This window comes from Periophthalmus magnuspinnatus, chromosome 15 (genome assembly GCF_009829125.3).
Source record: "Periophthalmus magnuspinnatus isolate fPerMag1 chromosome 15, fPerMag1.2.pri, whole genome shotgun sequence".
NCBI lineage: Eukaryota > Metazoa > Chordata > Actinopteri > Gobiiformes > Gobiidae > Periophthalmus > Periophthalmus magnuspinnatus.
The window spans coordinates 12,573,042-12,595,973 of NC_047140.1; the positions used below are offsets into that span (position 1 = coordinate 12,573,042).

Here is a 22,932-nt window from a genome sequence, read left to right on the forward strand (position 1 = left end):
CGGGCCTGTTGAGTTACATAACCTCTTTAAAGTACATGATTGGGTAATTTAACCTTTGATTACTCTATCAATATACCTGTAACTGAACCCCCAAACTTGCTGTGAGGTGCAAATATGTTAACGGCTGAATGATGCTGTATTATAATTCTTGAGGAACTGCTAGAACTTGGAAAATCCAGCAGAGGAGTTGTTTCTGATCACAAAGCTTTCAGGGCAGAAGATCGTGAAGGCTACAGGCGTTGCAAGTATGCTTTTAGCAAAGAGGTGGAAAAGGCTAAAGCGAAGCACAATACACGTCTGGAGCAGCATTTCTCCACCAACGACTCTGCTTCTGTCTGGAGAGGGCTGAGGCAAATCACCAACTACAGGCCCAAAGCCCCTCCCGCCGTGGACAACAAACAACTAGCAGAAAAGTTAAACAGCTTTTATGCGAGGTTTGAAATTTCACACCCCTCCCCCTCCTCCCTCACCATCATGGACATTACCTCCAAACCCACCTTGGACCCCCCTTCCTCCCCCACTGCCCTCACAGTTTTGGAGCAGGACGTGACTAAACTTTTCAGGAAGCAGAATCCCCGTAAGGCCGCGGGCCCAGATGGTGTCTCTCCTTCCACCCTTAGACACTGTGCTGAGGAACTGGCTCCTGTCTTCACGGACATTTTTAACACCTCCCTGGAGTCATGTCACGTCCCAGCCTGCTTCAAGCTGTCCACCATCATGCCCGTCCCCAAGAAGGCCAGGATCACTGGACTTAATGACTACAGAACTGTGGCGCTGACGTCCGTAGTCATGAAGTCATTTGAGCGTCTGGTCCTGCACCACCTCAAGTCCTTCACCTCCCCCCTCCTGGACCCTCTGCAGTTTGCCTACAGAGCCAATCGGTCTGTGGACGACGCCATTAACCTGGCCCTTCACTTCATCCTCCAGCATCTGGACTCTCCGGGAACCTACGCCAGGATCCTATTTGTGGACTTCAGCTCTGCGTTCAACACCATCCTCCCTGCTCTGCTCCAGGACAAGCTCGCTCAGCTCAATGTGCCTGACTCCACCTGCAGGTGGATCACTGACTTCCTGACAGACAGGAGGCAGTGCGTACGGCTGGGGAAGAATGTCTCGGACACTTGGACTATCAGCACAGGATCTCCACAGGGCTGTGTACTTTCACCCCTGCTCTTCTCCCTGTACACCAACTGCTGCACCTCCAGCCATGACTCCGTCAAACTGGTTAAGTTTGCGGATGACACCACCCTCATTGGACTCATCTCGGACGGCGATGAGTCTGCCTACAGGAGGGAGGTGGACCGGCTGGTGTCCTGGTGCAGCAGCAACAACCTGGAGCTTAATGCCCAGAAGACAGTGGAGATGATTGTGGACTTCAGGAAAGTCACAGCCCCCTGCCTCCCCTCACCCTGATGGACTCCCCCATCACCACTGTGGACTCTTTCCGCTTCCTGGGCACCTGCATCACCCAGGATCTCAAGTGGGAGCCAACCATCAGCTCCCTCATCAAGAAAGCCCATCACAGGGTGTTCCACCTGCGGCAGCTGAGGAAACGCAAGCTGCCGGTCCAGATGATGGTGCAGTTTTACACGGCCATCATTGAGTCCATCCTCACCTCCTCCATCACTGTGTGGTTCGCTGGGGCCACTGCCAGGGACAGACAGAGACTGCAGCGCATTGTGCGCTCTGCTGAGAAGGTGATTGGCTGCATGATTAGCTTCCATCTCTACAGGATCTGTACATCTCCAGGACTCGGGGGCGAGCAGGCCGTATAGCAGCTGACACCTCTCACCCTGGACATGGACTATTTGAGCCACTTCCCTCTGGCAGGAGGCTACGGTCCATTGGGACCAGAACCTCTCACCATAAGAACAGTTTCTTCCCCTCTGCAGTTTGTCTCATTTACACTTTATAATATTTGAAAACTGGACACTTTATAAAACCGGTCACTTTAATAAGTCATGTCTGCACTGTTGTTCTGATGCTGCTGTTGTATATATTTTATCTACCTTTAAGTATTTTATTAGATTTTTAAACATATCTCTTTTTAACTTCGTGCATGCCCTTATTTGTATTTGTATTTATTCAGTGTGTTTTGTGTTTTACGCTGCACTTTATCACCAAAAAGGTTCCTAGTTTGTGAACTGTGTTTACAAACGATGGCAATAAAAGGATTCAGATTCTGAAAAAAAAAGCTGAAGGTGCATCTTGAGCGTGTTAGCTTAGCCTCTACATTGACAGAACACTGGATGCAGATAACAGTGATGAGGACGATAGTGCTCAGAGGGGAGCATTAGCAACACATGTGGTCTCCATCTGAGGACTTAGGAACAATGTTTAATCACATTCTGAGCCCAAGCACGACAAGAAGGCATATTTTACTTTAAAGATTTTGATGCCGCGGTCTGATTGTGGCATAAGAGTGAGGCTTAGAAGAGGCTGTTCTGTTGTGTCTCTGGAGGTCAGCTGACTCCCCTTAAACACTGCTGTGATGCTGCAGTACATAGGGGATAAGAGAAAACACAGAGAAGGGACACTTTTCTCCTGAGGGCTGTTACTCTCCTCAAACTGTCCTGACACAGAATCTGCTGACCCTACCAGACCAGTCCTCCTGTTACACTGCACTGAGACCTCTGACTGAGACACAAAGGCACATGAAAAGCACTCTTGAAATGTTGCTGCAGCTATATTTGAGTAAGTATGTGTGTATCTATGTATCGGTCTTGTTAGTCTCTTACCTGATACATAATTTAAAACCGCAAAATGTCTCATCATTACATTATTTACTGTAGTATATGAAAGTTACAGGATTTTCTATGTTAGACTTTGGTGAGAATTCATGGAGAACTTATAGATGTTAATAAATATAGACCTGGAATATTGTGATGCGTACCAAAGTAGAACCAAAGTCATAAAACATACGTTCATTTTGAAACGCACATGAAGCTTGTTATGTTAAATACGAGTCAGTACAATCATTCATCCATTACAACTTGCTCTTAAATTCTTCCTATAAAGTGTACACATTCGCCACGTTAGCCCCGCCCACCTGTATCTTGATTGGCCAGCTGAAGTTGGACAAGTAGACATAGAAGGTGACGTTGTGGTGGACTCTGAAGTTGAATTTGTCACAGGAGAAGGTGTCTCGGTGCTCCCTGATGTTGGTCCTGGAGATGATGGACAGCTCTTCTCCTGAAATGGTCCCCGCTATGAGACATACAAGCACATGTGTGTGATGTTACAAGAAGAACTATACAGAAGAGAAACGCAAACTACCAATGCTATTACCTCAGTGTTAAAAGTCTTTTTGGTCTTTAAACACAGGATTGTGATTTTAAATTCTATAAACATGACTTAATTTTTCCAAGATAAGATGTAATGATGTTCAAATGAAAAAGCTTTTACTGGTAACAATTTTTAATGCTGATTTATTTTTAATTACATAAACATTTGACAAGTTGTTTATGTTATGAAAGCAGACTGAACCACACGAGTCTAATTAGGTTACCAGTTTCAATTCTGAAATCCAGTTGGTTTAAACCTAAAATGACTCGCTCTGAACTGAATGGTCACTACCTAAACCTCATTAATCAGTGCTAGTGCAGCCTCATCAGCTCAGTGAGTGAATTCTGGAGGTTTTGAGCTTTCACATGAGGCTCCTTGTGGTCTTGTTCTGCTCGTCGTTTCCTCCTCTCCTTGTGGTCTTCCTCCTGACTCTGTGTTATCCTGTACTTCCCCTGTGTTTCTCATTAGGGTCACAGCAGCATTCAGACTGCAGGCAGCTCCAGCCTGGCTCTGTGCTTGAGAGAGGAGCAGGAGGAGACATGTTTTATTCATTCATCTTGGCCATTAGCACAGATCTGCTGATCATTCACAAACACAAAGATCTGACAATGCATGGGAAGGACTGCCAGGTGGAAAATGTCTCTTTTGTATTTGATATTTAAAAGGTGACATTGGGATTGCAATGGGAAAATGTACAAATATCAAGCACAAATATATAGCATGTTTTAAAGGTGCACTGTATAACTTTTCAGATAGTGGGTATGCCATCTGTTTGTGGTGGCGTACCCGCTATTTAGCATTTATCTAATTGTGGGTGTTCTTTTTGCTCAAAATATCTTTAAAAACTGCATTTTTACTGTTAGCAAGATCACATACCTGACATGTAACTTGGCCTAGTGTGCATGGCGATAGATAAATAAAAGGGATTGTATGTTGCCTGCTGCTAGGTTTAAAAAAGGTACTACAGGTGTCTTAGACCGATACATGTTTTTCTCATTCTCAGTATGAACACTCAGAAACTCCAGACTTCACTCACAGGCTGCACTAGCACTGATTCATGATTGTCTGCAGGTGCCAGGCTTTAGGTAGTGACCATTCAGATCAGAGAGAGGCATATTAGGTTTAAACTAACTGGATTTCAGCATTGAAACAGGCAATTTATTATAATTGCCCTGCTTTTGACAGTTACATCACCATATTGATCAGTTTTCGCTCCAGCACCCCAATGCATAAAATCAATAGTTTTCCTTTTTTACAAAAATAATAAATTTTTCCATTTAATTTTCCATGAGCCACTTTTACAAACAGAGCTAACCGTCAGTCGTAAAAGTTAGAACATGTTTCTTCAGGCTCTACGTGTTTCAAACATGAGAACATTGAGAATATGCTGTCTGTCTTGTGAGGAGCGTATCAAATCCTTGTGTACACAATGTTTGCTGGAGTTCACTGCGGTTTAAATGTATATTTATAATAGTGGGTGCTTTCTTGTATTTATGTCTGATCTTACAGTCCAGATAGATCATGTGGTGCAGTGGTTAAAGTGGAACTAAACTAAAATATATGGTGGTTAATAACATCACCCACTGTTCCTGTTCTCTTTTGGCAATTTTAGTACAAACTAGATAAATTTGCTGTCAAAAAACTGTGCTGCCTCCAATGGCCAATGAGATTTCAAGTACTAAGTGACATCACCCAGGACTGCTTTAACCTTTAACCTGTACCTGTATCAACCCCCTGGCTGAAAGAGTGGAGTTTAGGTGTGTTAGTCCCACTTCAAGACTGACCTCAATCTGTCCAACTAGTAGAACTTGTTCACCTAAAACATAATATCAGCTATAAAAAGAGCCATGTTCCAGAGAAGATAGACCCGTTTAGTGCCAGCAGAGAGCAGAACATGGATGTCTGCGAGCCTTGTACCTGTGGAGCTGAGGGACCAGCTGATGTTCAGATTGAAGTTGTTGGAGGCATTGATGAACATATCCAGGTTCTTGCCGACCTTTGGTAAAATAAAACACCAAAACAGTAATGATCACACAGTGTGGTCACCAGGCTTTGTGCTCTGTTGGTTTTAAAGCTGTGTATGACAAGAAAATAAATATCTAGTTGTGATTTTTCTGAAAGCATTGAGATTGCGACAGTACTTCACCCACACATAACATTATAATAGACTATATTCTGTACGTTTATTATAATTCTGACATATCCTAGGCTTTTCATACTCAATCTATTGCACAATATCTTACTCAACGTTCATGTGAAAGTGACTGTACAAAATCGAACATGTTTCTCTTGACTGACCAAGAATCTGTCTGCACCTGGGTGATGTTCTGAACACAGCTCCAGCCGTCCAGGAAGGAAATCTATACTAATGTCAACTCTGTATCTGGACTGGAAACAATCTATTCTATTCTAACTAAACTACATTTATAATTCAATAAACATTTAGACAATTTCATAATAGCAGCTTTGAGCTTATCAAATAGATTTAACAACAAACTCCAAATGTTGATTTCTAGAGCGGGCCAATATTATATTTAATTTGGACTTTTTATATAGTTTTGAGTTCTTCTGCACAAGTCTCTGCAACAGTGTGAGTATACTCTTTTTAAAGGCCCCTTTTTGTTTTTTTCCCAAATATTTGAGCAGAATGTGTCTTGCCCCAGTCTAATCATAAAGCATTTTATTGTCTCATAATCAGGACATGTGTGTTAGCATGCTACTTGTTGTTAACTTAACTGTAACAGTAAAACCCCACTTTCATTTTTAAAAGTTGTGAAAAGCTCTTATGAAATCATCATGAAGAATAATTAGGATGCTCAGAATGCAAAAGGTAAGTGAGGAATAACTTTTAATTTTAACTGTTTAAAATTAACCAATTCTGTTCTGTTCTTTCACATTAAGACACACATTAAAAATCCGGTACAGCGCCCTTAACTAACTTTACAAACATGATACTAACAAGCCAAATTGATGCTGCAGTATAGGGTACTAGGGTAATAATTAGAAAAAAAAGTCGTATGGGCTTTTAATACTTTTAATACACTTTCTTGTTTCAATTACCAAGATCAACAGCAAAAGTGTAATAAAGGTGCTGTACCTGATTTATTTATTTTATTTTATTTGTCCTAAAAAAAAAAAAAAAAAAAAAAATTAAAAAAATGAATTAGTTCATTTTAAATAGTTTGCAGTGGTCCAAAGTTTTACCAACAACAGTCACGCTAACCGAGCATTTCCTGATTCTCGGACAATAAAACGCTTCATAATTCAATGCAAACAGTGTTACACTTATTTTGACCTCATGAGCTACTACAATATATTTGTACTTGGACAAGACACATTTTGCTCAAATACTTTTGAAAATAGTATCGGGAACAGAGCCTTTAAGTAGAGTAAATGTAAAAATGTATGTTTCGGTGAATTTTTGTGGCTAAGAGCAAGATAGCCTGGTAAGCAGGATTAATGAAACAAGCAAGAATGAAGCAAAATATAACTCCGGGTATGTTTTTGTTGAGGGGACGACAGCATAATATGATTAAAAGCTCACAAAAGTCTACTTAGCATTGTGTTTTTAAGTAAAAGTCAGAAGTGTAACTAAAACTAGATACAATATAAGACCACATAGACTAAGGGATTACACAGATATAAGGTCACATGGTAATATTAAAAAAAGTAGTTGTTTTTTTTTTTATTATCATCTTGGTATCGGAGTATATTCCTTAATAGTGAAATCGAGTTTGTAATTTTAGTATGGTGACAGCACTAGTACTATATAATCTCACTTATAAAATGGTTTAAGTAATGCTTGTGTTTACTTGCTCTGGAGTGGCCATGAAGTTGATGGCAGTGTAGTGGTGGTCGTCCTCCTGCAGCAGGCTGAAGGTGAACTGGTAATCGATCAGCAGGTTATCTGAGAAGGGAAAGGAAAAAGGGATAGTGCATATAGTTAAATACATGGAAAACTAAAAAAAGAAGAAGACTACGGCTCGTTCCAAACAGTTCAGATCATAGCTCATAGGTCCTAGCCTTTACCTTTGAATGTCATGAAAGGCCTAGGCAGAAAGGACAATGAGATTCAGCTGCATTTGGAGAATCTGACCATCCAAAGCAGCAACAGAAACAACAGAGAAGTCACGTGACCTTACAGCTGTTTAATAAAAACTACAACACACACAAAATGAACTACAATAAGCGCTCCTCATTCTCCTCTACTGCGCAGATTTTAATGAGAATTTCAACATCGACAGCGTACTTAAATGACCCAAGTGTTTGCTACTGGTGAGCAGAAAGCGCTGTAATAAGCCCGGCAGACTGTGCGACTCCAAAAAGTTTAAACATGAACCACCCCCAACAATAAGATATGCCCCATGCACAGAACAGAACATTCTCCAGACTCACCATCAGCTACAGCCTCTGACTAAAGGGCAGGATTTGGCAGAATATTTGTAGTGACACAGCAGCCCTTCTGTCATTATGTGGTCTACAGATAAAGCCCTAAAAGATTTTATTTCCATTGTGATATAACGTTTGGTTTATCCAGATAGATGTATTGTATAATATCTGAGGCAATGAAACTTTTACTGCATTACAAACTCGTGCAGAGATCGGCCGTGTTCGGTAACCTTCGGAGGAAATGCGCACTTTATTGTGGGTTTATTGTGGGGATGCCTCATAGCTCCTTATCGCTGGTTAGGAAGCTCCCAAGGTTACTATGCTTAAGGAGCTATGAAAGGAAACTCTTACCCAACTCTTTCGTAACTCAGCGGACTATTCGAACAGTTCTTAATATGGTAGATGGTGAGGCACAACCGGTTTGGGCTTAAGGTGGTGAATTTGAGCCTCAGTGCATACATGGCTGTTGGTAAATTTCATTAGTTGACTTTACATTTGATGTAACAGCCAAACAAAGACAAACACACCACCACATGACACATACACAACACTGTAAAACCAGATATGTTGTATGAATAAACACATTAATGTTACAGAATGTTACAAGTGCAAATGAGGTTGTTTTGACAGATGAGGACATACCAGCTTTGCTTTATTTGTCTAAGCAGGTATCCCATAATGCTTTGCCATGTGATCTGTTTTTAGTAACTGTGGAAAGTTCTATTGGAAGACACTGGCACAGTGGCTGAGTAGGTAACATTCTTGAGTCACAGGTTTGATGAAGAAGCAATGTACTCCTGACTTTTTGCACAAGCAGCAATGAATGAGGGGTCAACTACTACAACTGTAGCCATATATGTATATGTACCATCACTGAAGTGACCCTCGCCGCTAATGCCTTAGATCAAAAAAGTTGAAAACTGCATTTGTCATGGCACTGTGACTTAGGTGTTTTGACCACTTATCTAGTAAACAGGATATCCTGGGATCAAATCTCAGCAGTGTCTTCTCAGTTGTCCTTTCAAACAAGTTTTATATTTACAAGAAAGCCAAAAGGAAGATAAAACCTACAACACCAGTACTCAAAGGTACTGCAGGTACACGGTGTATGAACAGATTAAAAATCATCCATAATGATCCCCATTAACTGCAGATCAATACTTGTTTTTCAATTTGTTGGTGAGGGACAATTGATGGAAAGATTTTACTTTTTGTTGCTTGGAGAAATAAGGGAATTAGCTCAAATGGTAAAGCACTCACTTAGCGTGCCAAAGGTAGAGAGATCAATGCTTCATTCTCCAGGGCCAACACAGTCTCTGTGGCACAAATGACTAGCATACTCAGCTCTTAACCAAGAGGTACGGGGTACAGGCCCACCCAGGAATGCCTCCTTATGAGACAGCCCTAATACATACCATCAATGAAGTAATCTTTCTGCTTTTGAAATACATAAAAAAGTAGAGATCTGCAATTGACATGGTGGTTGGTCCTAGTACCTGTGTAGTAATCAGAAGGTCCTGGGTTTGAATCCCACCACAGCCTTCTTAGTTTTCCATTGAAACAAGCGTTATATTTTAACCAATACCATTTGGCCCCAAGGTCCTGCTGTTAGTCTGAACAGAATAAAAAAGCCTCCATAATGATCCTGATTTAATCAGTTTGTTGGTGACGGATAATTAATGGAAACATTTTACTTTTTGTGGCTTGCAGTAATAGACTTTGAAAGACTAATCAACTTTGAAAGAGTGACTCATATGTTGATTACTACAATTTTCTTTAGTTTGGACTTTACTTTAATTTGGCCTCTATTAAATGGTTGTTTACAGGGATAAAAACGCCACAGACACGTCACCCCAGCCACCCACACATCACTCCAGTCTCAGTATCAGTGCACTATCTACCAGATCAAACTGAAGAGCAGAGGAGCCTGAGCTTTCTCTGAGGCAGGGTCCAGCCTAACACTGAGTATTAGATCTGCTGAGTCACTAGAACGAATCACTGTTAAAGACGCACATTTTTCTCACTGGCTTTTGATATGAGTTAAGCTGACTCATTCTTTTACCAATGTTTTAATTTTTTTTTAATTTATTTTTTTAATTCATTGTTTTTATGTGTTTCTTAATGTATTTTATTGGACTAGAATATAGAGCACTTTGGGCTTGTAAGAGTGCTACTGGTGGGTTTCAAATGGCATCACAACATTTTATAGGCCAATATTATTTAACCCATTACCACTGACTATAACAACCCCCAATTCAAACTGAATCTGTATCTGAACCCTCAGGAGAACAGACAAATGACTGGGCTCTTTGTGGGAAGGAAAGGTCAGAGGAAAATCAGATTTCAAAGCCTCCCTGCATGTTTTGGGGAATAAAGCCTCTGTCTGAAGGATTGGTCTGACAGTAGACTGAGCATTTGTTGGGTTTGGCATTGAGCAAGTCCATGTTCAAAGATGAAGCTCAAACCACTAGATAAGATTTAGGCACTTGTTATAAAGTAAAAAAAAATGAGTCTATTATTGTATTGTGCAAAGTGATTATGATAATTCTGGAAATAAAAGGTTACAGATTTCCCTTTATGTTTTAGACATCCAGTAGCTGCATAGTACAGTTTTATCAGATGGATGACAAAAAGGAATAAATGCAGAAAAAAAAAAAAATCAGAGGGCATCATGACATTACAGAATAAACAAGAAGAAAAAACAAAAAACACCAAACCCCCAGTTACAACTTTATTGGTGGCACAAAGCATGTCCAATTGACAGTAAAAATCTCTTAGCAGGAGCAAAGTTTTGTGCCAAAGACTCCCTCAGACCAGATGCTTTATGGCGACATAACCTCACCAAAGCATGTGGAAATATTTAATCTATTCCTTTTCGCTTTATAGATAGAGACACTTGAATAATATACTGTAAGAATAATTTAATGTACTTTAAGTCAACAGGCCAGTGACCCTAGAACACTTATTTCCCTTGCTCACTTTATTCTTTTCCGTATGATCATAGACACATGTTAGGCCTGTATGCAGAACGGAATAACTCTGTATCAAAAGGAGCAGCAGGGGGTTTGGTTTTGAAGAGAGATTTCACTTTGTCAGTCATGGTTCATAACTCAGGTCCATTTTGCATAATCCGTCTCCTTTAAGGTAAATGTTTGACCCATCCTTCAAACAGTAATGTCCTGGTGGGATACAAACTCGACACAGAGGGCTAGTGACTCAGGTGCTGTTTATCGGATACGCATGCAATGAATTTTCATCGCACATTTCAATACGCTCAAAGCTTTACAGTGCATTTTTCATTCACTCCATACTCGGTGGTGGTAAGTTATTGTAGCCAAAGCTGGTAATCTGCACCACTGGCCTCTCGGACCACCAATTTAAATTAACTCACACTGTGTCCCTGTGGAAACCTTTTGCTCTGCTGCACTATAGAATGACCAGGTAGATTTATGAAAAAAATAGTAGTGTTAAAAACCTAAGACAAACCACTGACTTTTACAATAGCAGGAGAAAACTAACCACAGAGCCACTATTATCCCTGGACACTACGAAATGTTCAGGAGCCAAACATATTTAGACAGGCACAGTAATTGAATCACCACTTGTTTGGTTAAAGGAGGAACACTTTCCCACTTTTCTTCACACAATATTCATAAGACAAAAATCTAACATCGCAAACCCCATCTCCACCAATTGAAACAGCGTGCCGCAATTTCTCCGCTTCACAGATGGCTGATCGCATTACCATAGCATGTAAGCTGATTCCCCCTATATGAGACAAAAGACCAGAGAAAAGAGGGGAAAACACAAACCTCAATAATCTTATACCACCGCAAGCCGCTCGCCAATAGAATCCCCAAACAGCTGTGACCTCCCGACAATGTCACTGTGTCTGTCTGCGCGCCCGCTTTCATTAAATGCCTGTTAACTACTCATTATTTGCCATTTTCCACCGTGTCGACAGCGTGCGGGGAGGAGCGGGCTGCGAATTGTATACGCGTCCGGAGCACAGGTCAGGGAGACGTACTAATGCATAGAGGAGGAGGCCACCTGACCCCGCGGAATGGAGGTGATAAACAACAATGCGATTATGGATTGCAATGCCAGACAGGAATCTTCTAATGCTATCTGATACGGCGGTAGTGAAGAATATATAGTAGGATTGGGTATAAATAAGGTGCAAAAGCAGAATAAATAATGAGAGAATAACAGAATAATCACATATGTTATCGGGTCAAACTGGATGTGGGTCATATTGTGCGATTCAATATAGCGTCTACATGTTTCATATAATCTTCTGATATACACGCAGTCCTTCAATATGTCCTTCAATATGACGCACTACAGAGGTTATTTAAACTCTTTATGTGGAAGTATCACCAGGGTTTGGATAGGCAATACCGTGTGTGATAATGTTGTGTGTTGAACTTTCACCCAGACCATTGTGATTTGTAATAAGCTTCTTTTGCATAACACGTCCACACAGTCTCCTGCCTTTTCATCTATATTCTATGAACTACTTGTAAAACTACAACATAAAGTTAACCCTGAAAGATGATATAATAATAATAACGGCGTAAACAGGACACGCCACATAAGTAATTGTCCTTTGTCCCTTATTTTGTCCTTCAATGATATCAAAGAAAATGTTTTATGTTTTATACTGAAATCCTCAAAGTATCCACCCTTTGCTTTGTTGACAGAGCTGCAAACCCTTGGCCTTCTCTCAAGGAAATAGTTTTCATTACATGCCTTATCAGGGTCAAGAAATGCCAAAAGTGCCAAAAATAAGTTGTGTTATTTTGAGCTTGTTTTATGCTACATTCCATATATGTCATTTATAGTTTTGATGCCTTCAGAGAGAATCCACAATGTAAATAATCATGGAAATAAAGAAGAACCATGAAAGAAAAGATGTGTCCAAACTTTTGTTGTAGGTATTGTGGTAGTAAGTGGTACAACTGGTACTGTATATATGCAATAAAATGTGACAATATGGAATAATTTGTAGCTCACATTATTAAACATGCATAAGACTCAATCAAAGACTGTACATATAAATGGACAAAGGTACAGTAACCTGCTAGCCACAGTGTTCCAAATGGGACGTGAGTATGAGTGTGAAGTGGTTCCTTCGTGGTCTGGCATCAATTTTCTATTGAAAAACTGTCACCCTTCTTTCTGCAACCGCTGCTGTCAGGTTTGTCATTCTGACCTTAAAATGATTGTCGTAACCTGCTCTACATGATCCTGGTGTTATTGATATACTTATTTTGCTACTTTGTCTGCAAATCAAGATATGAACATAAATAACAGACCAATCAGGTGCCTTCATTCGCTGAGGTTGCCGTTGCTAGTGTTAGTAACAGGTTGTTTGGTGCCTACCCCCTGCAAACCAGCAGTGCAACCTCATCTGACTGGCTCTTAGGTTTTGTGCTTGGATTTCCTAACATTGGCCCTGGGTGCAGATTAACCACTATAACTGCTCACATCGATTGGCTTAATTTGATAGCAACCAAACTGCACGTCACGCTCATTTAGTTCACTTCTATTATACAGTCTGTGGGCTCAATGTAAACTTTTAGGATGGCAGCCAAGGGATAATTACCATTTGTTAGATTAGACATATTTTATTGTCCACTGCTTTGGACCCACCCACAGGCCTCTCTTCAGATATTGGGCTATTTACATTGTAGATTCTCACTGAAGGAACCAAAACTATGAATGAACACAAGGAATGTAGTAAACAAAAAAGTGGAAATGCCTCAAAACATGTTTCAGATTTGAGATTCTTCAAAATACAGTTCACCCTTTGCTTTGATCACTGCTTTGCACACTATGGGAATCCACTAATCATGTTCCCAACCTTTTTTTTTTTTTTTTTGTCTGAGCCCCCCCTGCATGAACTGGAGACTTGCTGGACTCCCCACCACCAGTCGAAAGCGGCGCTCTCCACAAGTGCATTATTACAATATCATTACAAAATTACAGAGCATTTATTTCAAGCAGACACACAATTTAGGTGCTTATGCTCCCATAGCAATTTTCCAATAATTTCTGAGGGAATTTTACTATTAACTTTGCACAAATAATGGCTTTGATGAACTGACCCTCTGACTAGACAAAGCTCTGGGGAACAAGGTTGGGAACTAAAATAATGCACACGTGTGAAGCAAAAACCTTGTCATGAGACCTCATCATGAAGCTCATTGAAAGAAGGTCAAGAGTTTGCAGCAGTGTCAACAAAGCAAAGGGTGTTGACTTCCTTTTAGATTTGAATGTAAAACATAAAACATGTTTAGAGTTATTTCATCATTTTTTCTTTGCCATATAACACATCTTACTTCGAATATTCCTCAGGTTCTGTCTACAATGTGGTAACTAGTAAACACAGTTAAGAAAAAGAAAAAAAAAATCCATTGAATGAGAAGGCAAGTAGAAGGTGGAAGGTATGGGAAAAATTAAAGTTTTATCCGAATGGTCACTACCTAAACCCCAGCACCTGCAGTCAATCATGTATCAGTGCTAGTTCAGCCTCTGCAACTTACTGAGTGAAATCTAGAGGTTCAGAGCTTTCACGTGAGGCGACCTGTCCATATACTGAGAATGGGAAAAACTTGTATGTATCCTCTGTCTGCACTGGCAACCCAGGTTCAGGTGTTATTGTAATACATTTTTTTAATTAAAGGAAGAGGGCAGACTACAGATAATACCTTTAATTAAGTCTTTGGGCACTTCGGCCATATCTCCTTTTTAAGCTATAGTATGTAGAAAAAACAGCATTTATTAAACCATGGTCCATCATTGTGGAGAGCTTAACCCTCCTGTGCCCCCCTGTCCCAGTGAAGGCCGTGGCTCTATAAACCTTCACACAGGATAGCTCCATCCATCAGTGCACAATGAGGACTACAGGCACTATTTCACCTGCATCTGACGTATTCTGGGAGGAGAGTGTGACCTCCTGTCTGCACACAACAGCTCTGCAGCACAGGGACAAGTGCAGGTGAACTCTCCAGCCCAAATACTTAAGTCTGAACAGGAAGCCATTATCAAAGCAAAGCTGAATTCAAGGTTGGACTGCTCACTATGCACCCTCTTGACTTTAGCTATAACTCACAGCTTTGGAGTCTACTGAAGGATCATAACAGTGTGAATTGAGCAAAAACTGCAGATTCCTAAAATTACCAGTTCAGATTTGAGCACACTACAAGAAGTGTAGTAAATCTCTAATCTTGCGGTGGTAAATGTAAAAGGGAATGTACCTGATTTGTACTGTGTAAAAAATGTGAAAAACACATGGCCTAGTGGTCTAAAGTTATTCCTCACTTAACCTATGCATAAAGAGCATCCTAATTATTCACCACAATGAGTTTGTAAGTGCTTTTTACAACTTTCAGAGACCAGAGCAGAGTTTTGCCATCACAGTAGAGCTAACAACAGCAACAGCATGCTAACTGTGTACCTCAGCTGCACACAATAAAATGTTTTTTGTTTTTTTGTTTTTTATCAAATGCCGACATTACACAGTGAACCTTAAAGGCTAGTTATATAATATGTCTGTACTGAGGCAAGACACATTTTTTCTCAGATACATGAGACAAATTGTGTACTTGTGCCTTGATATTATTATATTACCTGTATCTAACAAGATGGTAAAATCACTACTAAATAATTACATATAAATACATATTGTGATAGTTACAAGCACTGTAAAGTCATTTGTGATCAATAGTTATTTTTACCATCAGTTAAGTCTTTGCAAAAGCTGGAAATAACCTGTTTTGAATGTAGGCCAAATAACCACAAGGCAAAATACCCTCTTGTTTGACCTGTGGCCCTGTGGTACATGCAACTTCAAAAGACGCTGAGTGCAGACTGTTCCATATCTAAATGAATGTTGTAGGAGGCTGTGGTTTCACTAGATGCCTCACCTCACCATGTTTGTCTTAATATGGTATGTCTGATGGAGAAAAGGAGAGAGATCATCCTCCTGATTACCACATCAACAACCTACAACAGGATGTTAGCAACTATAAAGAAGACCCGCTTCACCACCAGGAAAGTTCGTGGGGGAGAGACAAGACCCTGCCTATCATGAAACCTGTTAAAACGTTCCACAGGTGAACACTCCTCCATCTCCAACTTGTATAACTTGAGCAAAACTTCCCCTGAACTTTTGATAATAGGGTGTACATTAAGTATAGATTCTGAGCTTAAAGACAATAGATCCAGAGATGCTTGAATAGTCCTCAGCAAAATGACAGTCTTCGCTCTAAAGTACCACCTTTAAAATAACGCTTTAGTGTTTTCCTAAATCCGTCTGTCTGAAAGACAAGGAGCCCATGTCCTCAAATGCATTTTAGACAAAGGGATCGTCTGTGAATTGTACGGGGGGCTGGTTTATGCTTACCCATAGAAAACGAAACCGATCATTAAAAACACCTGGTGTCATGTCAGTTAACCAGTGGATTCTTAGAGCAACAAGTATTTGGAAGATTTTTTTTTTTTTACATTTTTTAACATTGCATTATTCATTCACTCCACTCTTGGTGGTGATAAGGTACTATTGTAACCACAGCTGCCCTGGGACAGACTGACAGGAGGAAGGATGCCAGTCTGCACCATTTGCCCCACAGACCACCACCAACATAATACATGTTCTTCAAGGTATTTTTGAGTAATAACTACATCATTAACTGACTAAATACAAGATAGATACATTTAATGCCATCCTGTAGTACGTAGTATACCAGGCAAAATTATGACATCTTCATGGAGACAAGCTTGGGGTGAAACCCTCACCAGAAAAGTTAAACAGTGCATCTTTAATTAAGTTTCAAAACTGAACTGTAATCTTTAAGTGAGCCTATTTTAATACATTCAACTTATATCTTCAAATACCCAGTGAACCCTTAGACGTTTGTTTCTTATTTTCGTTTTCTTTTTTTTTTTACATTGTGTCAAAACAATACATCATTTCACATCTGCATCTCGCAGCATCATTAGTATCTGTCCAAACTTCATGCTGGTGTCACTTTGAGAGGACCTCCTACTGAGCCTCTGAGCCTCCCCCCTCAAAACCACAGCTGCTCCTCTTCCTCGCCACAAAATGTCTTCTCAGATCATGTAACTCCTGTTTCTGCTGTCACTGGTCCCTCATAATGCGCCTGTCATTGGGACTTATCAAGAAAGCACTTTATGAGCACTTTCTTTCATTGACATTTGGAGCCGATGTTGACCCTAGCCTCTGCGTTCTGCAGAGTACAGGGAAATAGATGGCTTTTAAGGATAACATTTATAGTGGTGTGTGCGTGAGTCGTCCGATAGGCTTGTTCAAACAAACTGGGGTTTATCAGAACTGGAGCTGTAAAGATAAAGTGCAGACAGGGGTGGGAGCTGAAGAGTGGAGCGAGCAGCAGAGCAAATACAAAAGGATGTGAAAATACTGTGTGGGTTTTGATAGAGATTGTGTGTTGACAATACAGAGCTATAAAAGATGGAGCAGTCAAGTGAGTGTGAATTAAAGGAACTGTATGTAACCTGTGCTCTTATTGGGTTAAAAAAAACGTACTACAGACACAACTGAACCTGGGTCACCACTACCTTAACCTGCAGATAGGAGACACATACAAGTTTTCCCTCATTCTTAGTATATAGACAAACCATGCCTCATGTAAAAGCTCAGAACGTCCCCTCCCTGAGCTGCAGAGGCTGCACTAGCAGTGATTAATAATTGTCTGCAGGTGTTGGGGTTTAGGTAGTGACCATTCAGACCAGATTTAAACTGGAGCGTCGACGAACAAATGCATTTAGTGACTTATTCTTGTGTAAACCCCTCATGGTACTCTGACCTCATGTAATCTTTAAATTCAAAGGACTTTTTCTTATTTTGACTAATGTCAAGATTAACTTTATTATCAATACATTATCTTATTTACTATATTATAGTAGAACATTTATGTTGGGCGATTCACCCATGCCATCATCAGTGCTGGGCCATATGTAACATAGTCCATACATAGAGGACAAGGTTAATAATATAATAAGGTTCATAATAAGGTTCATTACAATTCATCAGTGCATAATAAAGTGCAGCATTCAGGTTAAAAAATGACCTATTCATATTCAGTAGCCTAATAGACACTGGCACAAAGGATTTCTGAGTCTGGAGGAGTCTGTTCATGTGACAGCAGGGGGCCCTGAACCTTCTCCCTGAAGGTAATAACTCACACTCTGAGTACAGAGTGTGCACAGGGTCATTCGGGATCTTACTGTCCTGACGCAGAGTGGCCTGCTCACAGATGTTCTGCAGGGACAGGGGCTCCTGTTCACCCAGAAGTATAATCGTTGTACTCTACTGCACAGGTACTGCACTTGTGCACTCCACTTATTGTCAATAAAACACTTCAGCCTTGTACGAGTCGACTGGAGCAATGGTTTGATTGTGAATCACAACTGGCCTGTGGTCACCTATATAAGTGACAGCGTGATAGGCCTAATAAGTATCCACACTTCAAACGCCGCTCCTTTGGTGACATCACAAAAGACTGCCCTGCCCAGCCAGGTGTTTCTGATTACAAACACCTGGCTGTAATCAGGGCAGTCTTTTGTGATGTTACCTGAAATTACAGAGGCCACTGAAGGCAGCAAGAACTTAGACTGAGACATATTTGACCACAAAGCTTTAAATTTACCTAGTTTGCACTGAAGTTGCCAAAAAATTACCAGGAGCAGTAGATAATACAATTAAAACATCATCTACACAGTTAAGTAGCCAATAAATAAATAAATAAATGGAAATTGCAAAGTTTGATGCCATTTTGTGGAACATTCCAGGCAAAACAACATCTCCAAGAAGAAAAGGTTTTGTCCCTCCATCTAAATACATACATAGTTCCCCTTAAATTGTTTTATTTAGAGTAATAACTGAGTAATATTCTTGAAACGTTCAATTTCTACAGTCGATGTAAAGACTGTGTGTGTGTTGTGTGAGCGCACTGTTGTTGATGAGAAACAGATTTAGTGTGGCTCTGTTCTGCTTGTCCTCTGCGCTGTGTCCTTTCAGCCTCCATCATCCAAACAATCATAGCCACTCACACAGAGGGCTATTGACATTGACAGGACTTGAACCCTATTCGGCTGCCTCAGAATATTAATAAAGGCATGTGTGTGTGCATGTGTGTGTGCGGACGTGTTTACCAAGCCACATGGGTGACTCGAACCTGAACTGTACAAAAGGGAAGAAAACAGCAAAACTATGAGCGCGTGGAGAGATAAAAATCTACTAATACGACTTATGAGACAAAATGTTCAGATCCTATTACATACTATTACACAATGCACCAATCCAGCGTTTTCAGTGGTCTTATGGGGATTGATACAGGTTCAGGTAACTTTATTTGAGAACAGTGCGGCTGTGGTAAAGAAGGACCACCAGAGATTGGACTCTTTGAGAAAATTGTCGTTTTTAAACATTGATAAGACCATGATGACTTTTTTATCACTCTTTGAATCTGTTTTATCGTTTTGTCTGGTCTCGTGGTTTGGCCGTCTCTCTCAAAAACAAAAATCTGCTTTCCCAGATTGTTAAATGCTTCAGTAAGGTAATTGGACACCTTCAGCTGCACCCTAAGTTCCTGTATTCCAGACAGCAGAGACATTTTAAACAATGCAGCGCACCATTTGCACAATGACCTTCAGCTCTTTCGCTCTGGGCAAAGGTCAAGATGCAGAGCTAAGCATGTTTGCTAAATAAACTGTAAACTGCACCTTAATTGTTTAATTGTGGCACTCTTTATATTGACATGTCTTAGTCATGGGCTTTTTTTTTATTCTTGTATCATGTTTTAAACAGCACTGTGGGACACTTTCATATTTCCTATTGATTTTATGTTACTTGTGTGTCTGTACGTATGGAAGCCAAATCCAGCTGCAAATCAATTCTACCTGCTGGTATAAATAAAGGTACCTGAACATTAGGCATTAGTGTGTTAAGGGTCTTGGAAGTTAATCATAAAAGTAGGAAATATTGAACAAAATGGATGTAATTTCCTATAATCAGCAAATCCAAGTTTTACAGTCATGTATTTCTCTAATTTAGTCAGTAGACAATACTACACATCATGATTGTAGGAAACTTCTCTCCAGGATTTAAATGGGACCATTACTTATTATAACAAAACTTGTGGCATAGGCTTTGTCTGAGTGTCCACACTATCCCCTCCTTAGGGCACTCTTTAGGGGTCATGTCATTTTTTGTGGTGTTCAAATGCCCATTTGGTGAAAATGTAGTGCACTGCATTTCCCATAATGCATTTTGAAAAGTAATGGGCATCGGTGGTCACTAGAGCAGTCAATATAGACCATAATGCATTGTGATTAATCCATAAATAGTTGTGTGCTTCACACTAGGCTGCAGACAAACACTGCACTCCATCAAAAACTTTTGTCCAGTTGAGTGATTAGCACTCTTGCCTCAAAGCAAAAAGATCCTTGAATTGTTCCCTGGACAAGGCCGTTCTATGAAGAGTGTACACATCCTCTCACTGTCTGCATGTGCAGATTAGACTAGATTCCTCCTGTCTTAAAAAAATGACGGAAAAGGATGGATCATAAAGTGATGTACAGTGTCACAGCAGCTCAGGACTCTCCATCTAATCTATGTGTTTTTGCTGAACAACATGTGTTTTTATAATGACAAATAAAAGAGCTGCTACAAAGAGAAAGCTGCTGGAGTGTATGTCTGTGGGCTTGTCTGTAGGTGTGTGTGTGGCTTGTGTATATCATGTGCACATGTGTTTGGAGAAGTGCGCTCCTCCTTGGTCTGTCCTCTGAGGAAGAAAACTGCTATTTAGTGCAAATGAGCTGAGTCTGAGTGATCCTGGAGCATCTGGAAACATAAGGCTCTCTCTCTGCACCGAAGTGTGTTTATCCACCACATGAGGAGGGCTAAGAGAGAAACCAGGGTGTGCACAGGGAGGGGGGCTGAGAGAAGAGCCAGGGTGTGCACATGGAGGGTGGGACAGAAGAGCCAGAGTGTAGGAGCCTGCCAAGGTGGATTCTCATGAGTTTGTGAACTCACAAATATCATAAGTCGTCTCTCCCAGTCATCACTAGTTGAAGACAGTCACAGCTGCTTCCGTCTCGTAGTGTGGAGCAGTTACGACTCGAGTGACGTTCAAGTGTGCACCACGGAAAGACATGACTACACTCCAGTCACAGTCATTCAGACATTTAAAATGTTTGAATTTTAGCCGATATTTGGTTCACAACCAAGCCTTACAGTTAAAATAAATAATTTTAAATGTGGTTTTAAAAATCACTGCGGTGTGAGAAAACAGTCCCCCTTAAAAAAATAAATATGTACATTCTAAACAGGGGAAGATTAAGCTGTGGGAGCATAGGTTCTTCTCGTGGAGATGCTGACCACAGTAGTGTCATGTGAAAGGGCTCAGGTGTGTACTCACAGTAGCATGTTCCTCTCAGTGGGTTGCCAAGGTAACGGTTCTCTGAGTCACACCTGCAAAAAGGACACAGAGGAGACAGTTAGTCATCTTCAAGTAGGACCACAGCTGTCTGTGTATACCTGTAGGGTACAGGTTATTTATATTTCTTCTAGTGTAGATACATACTGAAGATATCAAATATATGAAGCAAGATAAGTAGAATTATGTACCAAACAAAAAACATGTACACAACTCAACAAACATGTTTTATATTTTAGACTCAAGTAGCCATCCAGTGATTTGTCAACAGCTCTGCAAACTCTTGTCCTTCTCTAAATGATCTTCTTGATGAAGTCTCCTGAAACGGTTTTCAATTCACAGCTGAGCTTTGTCAAGGTCAAGAAATGGTAAGAGTGCAAACAGTGATAAAAGCAAAGGTTAAAGGCTATTTTGAAGAATCTCTAAACTAAGGTCAGTGTCACACGGACATAAAAGTCGACATAAAAGAGCATTCAGTCAGAGAGTGGTGCTTGAGCCAGTGTGAACCCAACAGGAGCATTCTGGAGCGCAGTGAATGGTCAAGTGTTTGAAACAGGTGGTGTGTGCAGCTAAGCCTTGTTCTGTCTGTGTCTGTGCCTTTTCTCCTCCACCACCAGCGCAAAGTCTTCACGGTGTATGTAGCCACAAGAGACACTCATGCTTTGCACCAGGGAAGTCAACGAGGCTCTGTCCACTTGAAGTTTGTTGTCAAGGAGATAATTAGTTTGGTCAGTTGATGGTCTCACACGTGACTCAGGGTGTGGTGTTTGAGGTTTAAGATGTGTGGTGAAAGTGAAGTGAACAGAACTAAACCTAGTGCACAATGGGGTTACTCCACAGAGAGCAACAATGTTTTTGTTTACTACATTCCATATGTTCATTCATAGTTTTGATGTATTCAGTGAAATTCAGTGAATGTCAACAGTCCTGAAAATAATGGAATTGGAATTTCCCCACTGTGGGACTAATAAAGGCATATCTTATCTTATCTTATAAAGACACATGTTCACACTTTTCACTGGTTGCCTATATTTGTCAAAAGTTGTCAGTTCTCAGGGACTTCATACACAGCACATCATTATCAGGCCCAACCTTACACCATACTGTATGTGTGAAACACATGTGTGAACATACAGAGACTCCAGTGATAATGGATCAGGTTCATCCAGGCCTCCAGCGGAAACTTAACAAGACACTGACACTTCAGTCGACTGTCACAAGTACATCATATATGTGACCTGTGAGACTGTGGCTAAATGCTGCAGAGATTAAACTTTTGGCCATCCCATAATACTTTCCTCCTAATCAAAGACCTATGTGGAGCTGTTTTGTTTCATTGCATGTTCCTGTTGCTCCAGACTGCTCCTTTGTATGTATAAAACAGGAAATAACAAAATAACAAAAGAAACAGTGCCATCAGTGGTAAAAAGGAGGTATTTTATTTCTGTTTGCTCCCCATGCTAAGTCACTCCCTCTTCAGAGCGCTATTACAACACAATCGGCATACATCTCGCTAATGAAACTACTGCACATCACATCAGGCTTGTCAAGTTGTTGTTTACAGTATTGTATAATGTTTTTGTATGTTTGTGGAGAATTATCACGTGGGAGTATGGGTGATGTGGGCTTGTGGGCTGAACATCGCAGAGAATCTTACAGCTAACCGCAAGGAGCGTTCAAATAGTGCCTGGATCACTAAAACACTCAAACTGAAACACATGATTTTTGGGAGATATTGAGAAAAATGAATAACTCAGTAGTTGTTTTTGTTAAT

General features: G+C 40.5%; 1 protein-coding gene across 1 annotated transcript in view; it reads right to left on the reverse strand.

Annotated features, from left to right (window-relative positions):
* atrnl1a (attractin-like 1a) overlaps window positions 1-22,932 on the reverse strand; it is a 347,237-nt gene that overhangs the window by 172,285 nt on the left and 152,020 nt on the right. The window contains exons 22-25 of the mRNA XM_033980189.2: window positions 21,141-21,193; window positions 7,098-7,192; window positions 5,203-5,281; window positions 3,050-3,207 (exon numbers count right to left, since the gene is read on the reverse strand). Coding sequence (XP_033836080.1) covers window positions 3,050-3,207; window positions 5,203-5,281; window positions 7,098-7,192; window positions 21,141-21,193 — 385 coding nt within the window. The remainder of the gene's footprint in view (window positions 1-3,049; window positions 3,208-5,202; window positions 5,282-7,097; window positions 7,193-21,140; window positions 21,194-22,932) is intronic.